The 13,284-nt window shown below is 44.2% G+C and overlaps 1 protein-coding gene across 1 annotated transcript; it reads left to right on the forward strand.

Annotated features, from left to right (window-relative positions):
• Window positions 1-2,649: 2,649 nt before the first annotated feature.
• Window positions 2,650-6,329, forward strand: CGA (glycoprotein hormones, alpha polypeptide). Its single transcript, XM_024201820.1, has 3 exons — window positions 2,650-2,749; window positions 4,876-5,060; window positions 6,252-6,329. Exons 1-3 carry the CDS (start codon window positions 2,650-2,652, stop codon window positions 6,327-6,329), a joined length of 363 nt encoding a protein of 120 aa, XP_024057588.1.
• The last annotated feature ends 6,955 nt before the right edge of the window (window positions 6,330-13,284 follow it).

A 13,284-nucleotide genomic window follows, 5' to 3' on the forward strand; every position in this document is an offset into this window, starting at 1 on the left:
GTCTACAATGGGAATGAAGGATTCATTGGTATAAGCTATTGGGTGTGTCAGTTGTAAAGAGCAACTGAGAGTCCCGTGGCACCTTCAAGACTAACAGATGTATTGGAGCATAAGCTTTCGTGGGTGAATGCCCACTTCATCGTTGCATTCGATGAAGTGGGCATTCACCCACGAAAGCTTACGCTCCAATACATCTGTTAGTCTTAAAGGTGCCACAGGACTCTCTGTTGCTTTTTAGAGATCCAGACTAACACGGCTACCCCTCTGACAGTTGTAAAGAGACCTGAAATAAAATCCTTAAACTGAATCCTGGTTGAGCCCTGGTAGACCAAAAGAGCACTACCTTTATTTACTATCTGACCAGATTGCATTAGTTGTAGAATGTAGTACTTAGCTCTCCTTTATATAATGCTTTTCTCCATGGACTCCATTATCTCAGCACAGAATATAAATAACTTCAATTCACTTCAAAAGGAAAGGTCTAGGTCTATCCATTCTAGGAGAATATTTTAAAATGGGTAATTGCCGCTATAGCTTGTTTTCTGAGATAGACTGGAACAAAAGTAAATTTAGCTGGGCTGAATGGCCACATTTTGGTTGACAAGCAGTAAAGAAGTTTAGTGCTTGAGAAGAAAGTTTGCAGACCTCATGCTAAAGATGCTATCTATGTTGAAAAATGGCCAACTGATTTACAATAGCTGAAATGTTCAGCACTGTAGATTCTATATGTATAGTGCAGATTAACACAAGACTTTAACACTTATCTTTAGTCCACCTAATGTTTGAAGAAGTGTGCAGGACCCTTCCATGTCAAATGACCCCGACTCTGAGATTGGACTCTGCAAGAGAAAGTCAGCCTGAATTTTGTCATAGGAATTGCCATGCTGGATCAGAATCATGGTCCAGCTAGTCCAATATTGTCTCCAACAGTGGCCAGTAGCAGATACTTCAGAGGAAGATGCAAGAAACCCCAAAGTACTTGTCAAAAAGTTTCCTGCTGATTCTGTTTGTTTCAAAATGAGTAACCTTATTAGCATGGCACACCTGAAGTTAGGATAGAGAGAATATTGAGGCTTCATTTTCCTCCTCAGTGAAAGTTTAAAAAAAACCCAAACAAACCACAGGCCAGATAAGAAAAGCACTTGGGGTGAGATTCTGTGCTGTGTGTCTCAAAGCGCTCACAGCCCAGAGGAAGGGAAGTTATGGTGGCCGTCTCAAGGCAGCCCCATTTGGAGCACCCTCTTGTGGCAGGCTGCAGCATACCTGCATCAGTTTCTCTCCTTCAGAGTCCCCAGAAATAGTCCCAACAGTTTTTCCAAGTACAAGTAGCCCTCGTAGGGTTCATTTATTACAAAAGAAAGCCCTGTGCATATAAACCATAACCCAAGCCCCATAACCATAGTCCAGACAATCCATCAAGTAGAGGTAGAGCCCCAGCAAAACTCACCACACCTCAACTCACCACACCACACCTTCAGCCCCCTTTGGCCCTCCAGGTTCAGCTTTCCAGCTCTGAGAGCCAGGAGGCAGCTGCCCCTGCCGCTGTCTGCCTTCAGCCCTCTCCCGCCTTCTCCATGGCTCTCTGGGTCAGGAGAGTCAGCAGGATAGCCCCTCCTCTGGCTTCCTAGCCCTCTTCGGCCTTCTGGCACTGGCTTTGACTCAGGCTAGCTCCTCCACTGGCTTGCTGATAACTTCCCTCTCTTTCCAGGGAGGGCCTGCAGAGAGCTTTCTGCTCTCAGCAGCTTTCCCCAGAGATCTTCTCCTCCAGTCTCCTGACTGACTTTCCGCAGGGCTCCCCGGATCTTTTTTAGCCCTAGGTGCTGCTCCATCCTCTTAATTGGCCAAACTGACAGCATCTGCTCTGGCATAAGGGAGCGAGACCTGCTTCATCTGCAGAGGCCACCCACTCTGTGACAATAGCTTTAAACTACCTTTACCCCCTTCTGATGCTGAGCTGGTCTTGGGGCTAGAGAAGCTTCTGGTATAACTTTGAGAGCCCCGGGGACTGTCTGATTGATGGCAGCGTCCCTTTGCTGTGCTGCCTGGAATCTCTGCCTACTACACTGTTCCAACTTCCCCGGCATGCCACCCTTCTGCTCCCAGCCTCACCCCCTGAGTGTCACCTCTGCCTGGGTTTGTGGTGCTCAGGAGGCAGCCTTCTGTGGTGCCTGCACCAAGGGAAACCTCTCCCAGATGGATATGAGAATTTGAGGGTCCCTTTATGCTGCTCTGGCCTCTAAGGGGTCAGAGTAGGGGTGAGAATCGGACCCGTAGCCTGAAATTTCATGTGCTAATTATACAATTATTTTAACTGAAAATCCTGTCAAGGTTCCTTATCCTGGTCAGACTACAGATATTTGCTTCTCTGTTTTCCCTGAACCTACCATAAATATTAGCCAGTTATATCGTTTATATTTTATGTTTGTGTTGACATCCAGAAAAATGTATTAAAAATACAAAGAGAGAAACTATTATTGTTAAGATGATGATGATGATGATGTAAGGCTGTAAAATGAACAGTAGTACAATACATTTGCAGTTTCTAATCATCATTCTAAATAATCTCTATAGCTGATGGTGTTTCCAATGACAATAATGCAAGAATGTTAGATGAAGACTTTGTTTCTGTCTGTTCTTTGCAGAAGAATCATGGATTACTATGGGAAGTACGCAGCGGTCACTCTAGTCGTGTTGTCCGTATTTCTGCATATTCTTCATTCTTTTCCAGATGGAGAGTTCCTCATGCAGGGTGAGCTACCTTTAACATTCAGAAATAACAATACAAACAACACATGTGTATCAATAAAGACATTAATTAAATTTCCATTCACTGTATACTGTGGTCATAAATCTTGTCTGCCAGATACATTTCTTGGTATGCTAGACTGTAATATGAACATGAAATGAAAATATAATGCTGTAGTGATATATTACATATTCATTTAAATGCCACTATGTACATTGCATCTAACACTGAGACATCTCTTACCACATTGTTCAGTTCAGAGTTTTACAAACAGAAAATCCTCTTTGTTCAGCTGCAACTTGGGCCTGATCTACACTGAAAAGTTACATCGGTATAGCCACATGGGCCAAGGGTGTGAAAAAACTACACACCTGACAGGTAGCTATGCCAGCATGATACTCAGTGTAGACACAGCTATGTTGATGGAAGAGGGCTTCCGGTCACCATAGCTAACGAGGTGTGTTCCTACATCCCTTCTGTCCGTATAGGCTACGTCAACCCTACGGGGCTATGCTGGTACACATAATCTCTGTGGACGTACCCTGTTTTCCATTTTGTGAAACCAACCCAGTCTATCCATCCCACACATATGACTTTTGCCCACTTCACCTGCCCTCTACCTACTAATCCTTCTCTACTAGGACAATTTCTATCATTCCAAACTTATAAGAAGCTTCAAGCTGCTATCATTATTAAAAAACACTCCCTAAGCTAGTCTGCCGTAAACATATTTCCTTTTCTTCCCCCAAATGCAGGATTTTTCCCAAACGTGGGATTTCCCCCAAATGACACTGCCCTCAGGTGCTGGTGGGTAATATTAATTCCTGAACCAGAGCAAGTTGAAAGTCTCCTTGTGACCCTTCAGGGTTACAAATGGCAGCTTTATAACATAGGAAAGGGAAGAGCCACGGCTTCTCATGATAACACACAGCATATGCATCTACCCCTCGTAGATCCTGGGATAGTGGATTTTAAAGTCATTATATTTTATAGAAAAGCTATTTTAGGTCAGTTTTAGAGTATTTTAAATTTGTTATCATTTTTTCTCTCCCCCTGAGTCCTGTGCAGTTGATCTCATGCTAACTAACGCGCCCAGGGTGAGATCCTTACCCTTGCCCTGGCCCTTATGCGGTGTCAAATGACAGACACCATGTAAAAAGGCCCTGACTCAGGAGCCTCGTAGAAGAGTCCCTGGCATAGGCATTGTGGAAGACAGCAGTAAGGCTGTCTCCCAAGGCTTGCTCACAAACCCTGCTGTAAAGGCCATGCTGAGGCAAGGGCTGACAGGGTACACTGCACACTAAGTCCAGGTCTGTGGGACCTGGGCTTATGGACTTGGTGTTTCCAAGCTCATACTTGAGTGTCCACACTGCATTGTAAACCTGGGTTTACAGTTGCTGTACTCGAGTCTCACAACTGTGCTAATGCGTACGTACTGCACTACACAGCCCTTCTGACTCAGGTCTGCGGCTTAACCTTAAACTCAGACTCCCATTACTAGGAATTATGGGTGCCTCAATTTTTGAGTGCCCAACTTGATACGCTTAAAGGGTCTTGACTTTTAAAAAGTGGGGAGCATCTGCCCTCTGAAAATCAGGTTCCTTTGATGAGTCTCAGGTTAGATATATAACAATGAAGACACCCAGTAACACCAATCACTTTTGAAAACCTTGGCAACAGTGATAAAAACTGTTCATTATTGCCTTAGATAACTAATGCTCTTAACAGGAGGAATGTCTAAAGAATACTGAAAATACTGTGATAATATCGTTTAGCCACTAACAAGTTTTTAGGGATGACAACGGTATATACTCACCTACAACCCACCCGTAAAGAAAATTAATGAGAAACATGGAAAGGAAGCAATAAATGTTTGAGTTTTATTTTGGAAGATGCCATGAATGTAGCCTTGCAAGTTGTGAGTATTCCAGAGCTCCAAACCCTCGACAGATAAAATCCTTCTTTCTGTTGTTAGATGATAACCGGGGATGACCAGTGGCGTAACCCATGTTGTGCTTTTTGTTTGTTTGTTAGTGAAAATAAAAATCTAACTTCAAATCGGCTATGGTATATAGGGAAACATTTCAGTGGCTTGTTTATAGTTTCTGTTACTTATGTATTTGTGATAGGTTGTCCAGAATGCAAGCTAGGGGAGAACAGGTTCTTCTCAAAGCCAGGAGCTCCCATTTACCAGTGCACAGGATGTTGTTTCTCCAGGGCTTATCCCACTCCCATGAGATCAAAGAAGACAATGCTGGTTCCAAAGAACATTACATCAGAGGCAACATGCTGTGTAGCAAAAGCCTTTACAAAGGTGAGGACAAGACCGAAACCCGTTTAAGCTTGTTTTATGATACAACATAAGTTAATGAATAGGGCAGAGTATGTTCCTGCCGTAGGGCATTTAACCACCATTTGAGGAAAAAATCCTAGACGCTTACGTTCTGAGCATCTGATTTCTATTCTTTTAAAGAAATTAGCATGTTAAACATTAGATAAACACTGAGGGCCGGATCCTCAGCTGGTGTGAATAAATTGTTTGCGCTCCACTGATTTCTATAGTACTGCAATGATTTATACCTTCTGAAGGTCTGGCCCTGAATTTTTGCCCTTCCCCCAGGTTATTTTTTTTTGGCAATTCCCCTTGACATGCAGTATTACCCTAAATACCACTCAATTGGTGTTTGACTCTGTCTGATGTGCTTTCCCTTGTCTATTCCCTGAATTGGCAAGAACCCTTCTGAGCAGCAGTCAGGACAAGAAATGATTATTAAGGTAGGGTAAAAAATAGTACCAGTATACCTCCAATGAAGCCTGCTTTTCACCTACCCCTGTTATTTGTAATCCATGTCCATATAACAGCCTTAATTTCACCCAGAGGTGTGGGTCTGTGTAAAGCCACCAATCTAGTGAGTCCACAATGGCTGGATAGTGGGCATGTAGCAGAACTGCGCACCCATTGAGCACAGCATAGCCAACCTCTGTGCCAGCTCCACATAGACAAGCATAGAGGTGGTTTGAAGGTCATCGAGGGAGGAATGGAGGTGTGGTACCCCTGATTGAAAACCACTGCTCTAGCTCACCCAGATTATCCTTGCTCCCATTCAGCCAATATACTTGGCCAAGATTTTTTTTTAAATGACTAGTTGTTCTGAATGTCTCCATGCTTGGGGGGCCACCTTCAGATATCGTAAAGGGGCTTGACATTTCACAGCGTGAATGCTTGACAGTTTCTGAAACACAGGCCCCTCTAAGATGTGCCAAGTTAGGCACTCAAAATCACGAAGTGCTTTTGAAAACCTTACCTTCAGGCTTTGTGGCTCTGAGCTATAGAAAACCAGTGTAATACTACGCATGATTCAGGTGCCATTCCAATACCTATATCTCAAAAGACATTTGTACAGTATCTAGTTGAGAAAAGAAAGGCTTCAGAAAAACTTTGCATGAAGAATTTTGTTTTAGCAATGTAATTAATTGTAATTGTGTGTGTGTTTCTTTTTAAAAGATTACCCTTAAGGACAACGTGAAGATAGAGAACCACACAGACTGTCATTGCAGTACCTGCTACTATCATAAATCTTAAAGCCTGTCCCATCGGTAGTGACCACGGATGACAATGAATGGAATTGTTTGTTTTGCAGCTTTTATAGCACCTCTATTTAAAATATTAGGTTTTCTGATCAGGGCATTTTAGTGTATGATCTGATGAGATGTACAGCTATTTATCTCCTCTTTACTTCATCACGTATTTAACCAAGTTTAATTATTTCCGTTAGGAGTGAAATATAGCACTTTGCATGACAAAAAAAGCTTGATCCATTTTTAAATAAAGTGTGAATTAAAGTATCAATGTTTTCGTCAGGAAAAAGACAATGTAATAGTTTAAAACTAAAAACATTTTTGCAGGGGTTAAGTTCCAGGACTTTGTGGGGTGGGGGTGCAAGTGGAAAAGGAATGCAAGTCTATTGTTTTTGCTTAGATATATCTTTTATGATTTTTTTTTTAAAACTTGCAAAGTTTCTGTTCTTCTGTTTTCTCTCCTTTCCTTTCACAACTTCCATTGTGGGAAAGGAAGTTGAACCATATAGGAAGCTACACAAAACCTTTATGTAGTGGTCTCTTTCTGTGTCACCTTTCCCCCCTTGTTTGAACTAGTCCTTCTCTGACATGTTTTATTAGATGTAAGATCAGATGCTCCTAAAATACAATTCACCCATGTCTGAGGGTATGCATTCATGTGTAGGGTGTGCAGGGAAGAGGGAGTGGTACAGACAGACCATCCACATAAAGGGGGCCTCAGAACTCTCTGCACCACAGAAGGGGGCTCTATATAAGCTCCAAAAGCAATGCATCAGCCCCAAATGGGCAAGCGCATATGAGAGGAGGGATGGTTGGCCAGTGTGCAGCATGGGACATTTGCCCGTGCAAATCCATTGATCCTAAAATACTATGCAGGATTTGCAGAGGGGTCACACCTCCAGCATATGGGCTGGAGTAACGAGTATGGAGGAATTGCTCTACAGCTCTGTGGCCTGCCTGCAGGTAGTGGGATAAATGAATTCCATCTCTCCCAGCCCTTGCTTATTGCCCACACAAAGCCCAAACACATTGGTAAGCACCTCACGCTGGCTCTGGGCCCTTTATGCCATGTATAAATGCTGGAGTGGGTAAAGGTGTCTCGTTTGTCTGTGAGCGGATCTCCCTGGTGCAGACACTGCGGAAGACACCTGTAAGGCAGCCTTCTGAGAACCCCTTGGCAAGCTCTGGCATAGGGGGTGCACCAAGGTGGGACTGTGAGGGTGAGAGGGCCATCTTGGGGGCATAACCTCAGTGGAGATTCTGGCCAGTGCTGCACTGCGCCGTGCAGCCCCAAGAGACTGCTGTCATATAGACAGCCCCCCAGAACTATCTAAATTATGCCAGGGCTCTGGAACAGCCCAGGATTTGGCAGACACCTCAAGTCTCACACATGAGCTGTGAGACTCACATATATGAACCCTGTCTCACATACTCCTGAAATCTCAGAGTGGACCCTGGGACTGGGAGCAGGAGCCCAAGTGCTAGGTTGCAATGCCACTCAAATTTGGCCTGGCTGCCCTTCTGTCATGACAGCTCTGGTTACTTCCTCCCCATTGTCCGGTGTGTGCCCTCCCACTGCCACTGCTGGGGGTGGGGGTGGGGTGGGCCTGGTCAGAACCTGATTGGCTCTCAGCTCCCAAACAATCAACCAGCAGGGAGGCAGTAACTGGAGCTAGGTGTTGTGGGGTGGTGATGGAGCCTCTGCTGATGGCGAAGTGGAGCCGAGTGGAGCAATAGGAGGCCACAGCAGCTTCATTAAAAGACAGTGCCCCTCAGTGACCCAGCTCAGTCTTAAAAAGAAAATTTCTGAGGCTGAGACCCCTTGCATTTTTGTGATAGCGTATTCGTATTTAGAAAAACTCATGCATTACAACTTTGTCAACTTGAGCTTTCTGGATTTGGAGGGCCTGCAAGTGACCTAAATACACAATAGCTCCCCCTCCCACTGGGCACAGTTGCCAGCTTTCACATGGTAAATAAGCACCCCGACTTTCACAATAAGCCAAAAATCAAGCTAATCCCATTTCAAAACAAGCCAATGCTTAAGAACCTCAACACTCTATGTGACTAAATCCCCCCAGTGTGCAGTCTGGGACTGTGGTGTGCCCGCTGTGCAGCCGAACTCTCTCCCCTCCTTGCCCCTGCTTGCCCCTTGCCTCTGCTTGCCCCCCCCCTTGCCCCTGCTTGCCGGGAGCCGATCAAAAGAAAGAAGCAACAAGCTACCAGCCAAACAACCAACAATCTACCAACCAAACAACCAACAAGCTACAAGCCAAAAACTAGCCAATAAGCAACTCACAAGCCAATTAAGCCAAACACAAGCCCAATTTTCTGTATCTTTTTCACGGGTTTGGCATATCTGCCACTGGGCTGTGAGTTCTGTGCAGTGGCTCTAGTTTTCCTTGGAACATGTAGTAGGAACTTGGTGTCTCTCCCACGTGCCACTGATCCACTGCGGCTACATTTCAAGACACTTGACTAGTTGTCCTATTATAATTATAGTTTACATGTGAGAAAGGATGAGGAGTTGTGGAAGGAAGAAACACCTAGGAAATATATTTATTTGTGACTCAGGAAAACGGTAGCTCAGAGGCATTGTAGAACTTTCAACAAACAATGTGAATAAACTTTCTTATTTAAACATAATATTGAATACTAACAATATCTAAAAATACAATAAAATATTGGATACTTGCATATTTAAAAATAAATAATGAAGTCATTTACCCAAGAAATGTCCATGTCTTATGACATATTTTATATCAATCTTTTAGATCTGGAGAGGTTTTTTATAATAGATAAATAATAGCACTTACATATTGATTTACATTACACGTTCAGACATTAAATAATTAAGTTTAGCAATCTAATTCTCTGGTTTGAAACGTTCAGGCTCCTTGAAACCACAGGCTCACATTCTAGCAGGGTGAATAAGTGGAGGTCCAGGCAGTTGATTGTATGTGGGTCTTTTGGACGAGACCTTTAAAAATAGAGGTCCTGTCTGTTTTTTTATAGACACTAATGTTCCCATGGCTACTTTTGTTCTGGAGTACCCAGATTTCCCCTCCAGCTGCCATTGGTGTTTGGTGCGCCAGATTTGGTGGGCCATCTGTCTTTACAGGAGAGTTCTGTACAAGAGAGATCTCTGTTGTCTTCACATGTAGCTTCTAACGCTATCCTTCACACCAGAGGAGGCCACGTTTCAGTAGTGCTGTGTGGATACGTGGCCAAATCCTGGCCTATGTGGAAATAAAAGCGGTGTTAGCCCCAGATAAGCCCAACCTGCCCTGCCCTGAAGGATCCTGAGGATGGTTGGGTCAAGGTGGAGAAGGGGGTGGATGGGTTCCATTGCCACTTCCTGGTCAGGATCCAGAGAACTGCTCGGTGGATGCATACCTTATGTTAATGAGATCCGCTCCCACCACCCCAGTCTCTGTATTTGTGCCTGGCCCATATAAACCCTGCAGAACTGCCATGGGGGGTTTGAAGGGATGTTGGAGCTGGATCCTAATTTAATAGAAAAGGTCTTGCCAGCGGCAAGTTGTTGGGGTGGGGCAGGGGGTTGGGTATGGTATACACTTTCTCTCCCTCACACCCAAGTTATCTTAGAATGAAGGGTTCTTAAGGCCAAATGGGCTCTATCTGTGCTCCCTGCTCCATCTGGGAGCATGGACTTTATAAATTCCTTCGTGGCTGAATGATCTCTTTCTTGAGTGGTAACAGCTAATTTAGACCTCATCATTTTATATGTATAGTTGGGGTTATGTTTTCCCTTGTAGGATCATCTATTGGAAAGGATAAATGAGGGGTTCTAAGGCCTCACAAAATTCTGGGAATAAGCCTAAAAGTTGGCATATTGGCAACATGTAGGGCAAGAGGGAAAATGCAACTAAAACATGATATAAAAGCTTGGCATTAGCAGCTTTTTAGAACCCAGGGGACTACGGTTAAAATTTGTTTCAAATTACACTAGTTTAAGGTTGCGGATTTCAGGGTTTTGAAATGGAGACCATGTAAGGAGTTACTCTCTGAAGTTCACTGCTGGAGGGGCTTTGCTTGCTCACTCTCCCAAACTTTTCCATGGAGTGGGCCTTTATCTCATTGCACTGTTGTTCTGCCAGCCTCTTTTCCTTGCTTGTGTCTACCTAGTCCTGTGCTGTCCACAAGAAGGGACTGGCTAAGAGACAAACAGTAACTTTTCTTTACCTTTTCTGAAACTAGTGAGAAGTTTTCTTAATTATCATTTAATAACCACAAAATATTGAGAAATAACAATACATGAGAATGGAACCCATGCTTTAAACCTGGCCTCCCTGGAATGATATGGCCCATTCTGTAGCTCTGCAATTATCATTTAATTTCTCACTTGCCACCCAAACCTCCATTCTTTCAGGATTTTAGAAGCCAGTGTTCTCACAAAGCCCTAGATTTAAAGATTAATCCCAACTTCATTCATACAAGGCTGTAGATGATGTACAACAATGGTCCTAGCTATCACAGTTTCTGAGTTAGTGGCTACTAAAATCAGGTCAGAACCGAAGTGAATGTAAAACAAAATCATAATCAGAATAATTTTGAATTTAAGTCTGATATCTCATGAACCATCAGGGCTAGAAACAATTGCTATCTGTCACTGGAAAGTTAATGGATTTGACCTTATTTGAGGATAAGTAGTTTCCAAACCATTTGGGATATGAATAAGGTCATACACTGGGAGGCATTCAAGATTTATATATAAGGAGAATCTCTGCTGGATTTTTAGTAGAAATAGAAAATAAAAGAGGGAAACATAGGAACATAATACTGGAAAGGACCTCTGGGCCATCGAGTCCAGGCCCCTGCTCTTGCAGGCAATCCAATCCTACAATCCCATTCATAAATTGATCAAGCTCCTTCTTAAACAATGGTGCAAGTACTGTGGTATGGTCCAGTACGCCGTACCAGGAAGATATTTATAGCTGGTATGGCATCCTGGAAAGACAGAGGAGGAGCCTACTCCCAGCCCCACCCTCAGCCCTTCCACGGAGCTGTGTCTCCTCTGTCTGTACACAGCCCCACTGGAGGTCAGGGCTGGGGGCACGGGACTGGGAGTGGTACAGCCGCCAGAGGACCTGCCAGTTTCTGCTCCTTTTCCTGCTGCGATTCCCAGCGGGGAAAGGAGCAGAACGCTGGCAGCTCCTCCGGTGTGGCTGTACTGCTCCCAGCCCTGCCCTCCGGCAGGACTGCTGTATAGATGGAGGAGATGCAGCTCTGTGGAAGGGCAGGGGGCGGGGCTGGGGGCAGTACAGCAGCTGTGCCAGAGTTGCTGCTGGCATTCTTCTCCTTTCACTGCTGCGGTTCCTGAGAGCCCTGAACTTCCGGGAACCCCAGTGGCGAAAGGAGAAGAACATGGGGCCACTAGGTGGTTCCACACCAGCAGCTCCTCCAGCACAGCTGTACCGCCCCCAGCCTGGCCCCCAGCCCTTGCACGCAGCTGCGGCTCCTGAATCCTCCTGCCTGGGGTCTGTACAGCAGAAGTCTCTGGCACAGCCGGAGGAGGACAGAGCCCCTCTCCAGGTAATGTGGGATGGATGTGGATCATGGGGAGGGGATGAGGCTGGGGGCAGGGCGGGGAGGAGTTGTGTTGGGGGGGGTCACGTGGGGTGGTCACATGCCCCCCCTTTGTGTCCCTCCCATGAGTGCAGCATACCCGCAAAAAGTGATTTCTACTTGCACCACTGTTCTTAAAACTAGTTAGGTTGGTTGCCCTCACTAATCCTGTTGGAAGACTGGTCCTGAACCTCATTTCCAGAAGCCATAACTTCCTTACAGTATAAGATGGCTCAGCTGGAGACTAAATCAGTGATATATTATCCAGAGGACACTGAGCGAGAACTTCATCAAATCAAGACAGAGACTAATCTCTTGTTTACCCAAATGGCCAAGGAAGATCTTCTCTATCTGTGGATGAGGGTATATGAACATGGGGATAAAACTGGGTCATTGTGAGCACAGCTTATAACTAGAGATAAAGCAGCCAGGCCAATACTCACAATTAAAAATGCTGAAGACCAAACATGTTCACATCCTGCAGAGATAAATAACATAATTTTAGATTATTATAGTGACCTATATAAATCCAAAAGATCACAGTCCTAAAATCAATCAAAGTATACTTCAATACCAATCCACAGTGGGTAAAAACAGGGGTGCCATATTCTCAATAGAAGGGAAAAAGCCCTTGGCTAAAATGAACATCTGACAGCTATTTTCAATAAATTCCATTTCAGACAAAACCTTTTACTAATAGATGTACTGTGATGCCTTTGTCAAAAGTAAATTTCCCTCGACACTAAGGGAGGCCATGAATCAGTATTCGGTGTTGCCAACGTTCATGATTTTGTCATGAATCTCATGATAATTATTATTCTCCTTAAATCCCAACTCCTGGAGTCAAGTGGATATGTGATGATTTCAAACTTCATTCTTAAATAAAATCTCTAAGTTTCAAGCCCATGTGGCTGTGAGGAAAGCTTCAAAATGTGCATCCAAAAGACACAAAAAGCAGCAGGCAAATAAAAAGAACACCAAATCTATTATTTTTACAAAATATCATGATTTTAAAGCCAATCTCATGATTTTTGGTGCATCTGACTCACAATTTTTGAACATTTGTGGTTGGCCATACTGAGTATTAAACCTCCTTTCCTTACCCCGTCATCCAATTTCCCAGCTAAATGATGACTTTAAAATAGTGGTGAGGAGGAATAATTCCAGGAATTATTCATTATGACCAGTCAGGGCTTGTACATGGTCGCTCTACAGCTGTGACTTTAAGAAGGCCGTCCTGCATTGGTTTGAGAAACTAGGTAACCATATGCGGCAGCCTCACTCAATGAGAAAGGACCTTTGATTGTGTCACCGGAAGCTTCCTTGTGGAAATATTGCCCCATACATGGTTTGGATATAACTTCAGGCAA

Source organism: Terrapene carolina, unplaced genomic scaffold, assembly GCF_002925995.2.
Source record: "Terrapene carolina triunguis isolate 2854851 unplaced genomic scaffold, T_m_triunguis-2.0 Scaffold42, whole genome shotgun sequence".
Taxonomy (NCBI): domain Eukaryota; kingdom Metazoa; phylum Chordata; order Testudines; family Emydidae; genus Terrapene; species Terrapene triunguis.

Coding starts and splice junctions, on each gene's coding strand:
- CGA (XM_024201820.1), top strand. CDS start 2,650: ATGGATTACTATGGGAAGTACGCAGCGGTCACTCTAGTCGTGTTGTCC. Junction 2,750..4,875: donor TGGAGAGTTCCTCATGCAGG/GTGAGCTACCTT, acceptor TATTTGTGATAG/GTTGTCCAGAATGCAAGCTA. Junction 5,061..6,251: donor TAGCAAAAGCCTTTACAAAG/GTGAGGACAAGA, acceptor TCTTTTTAAAAG/ATTACCCTTAAGGACAACGT.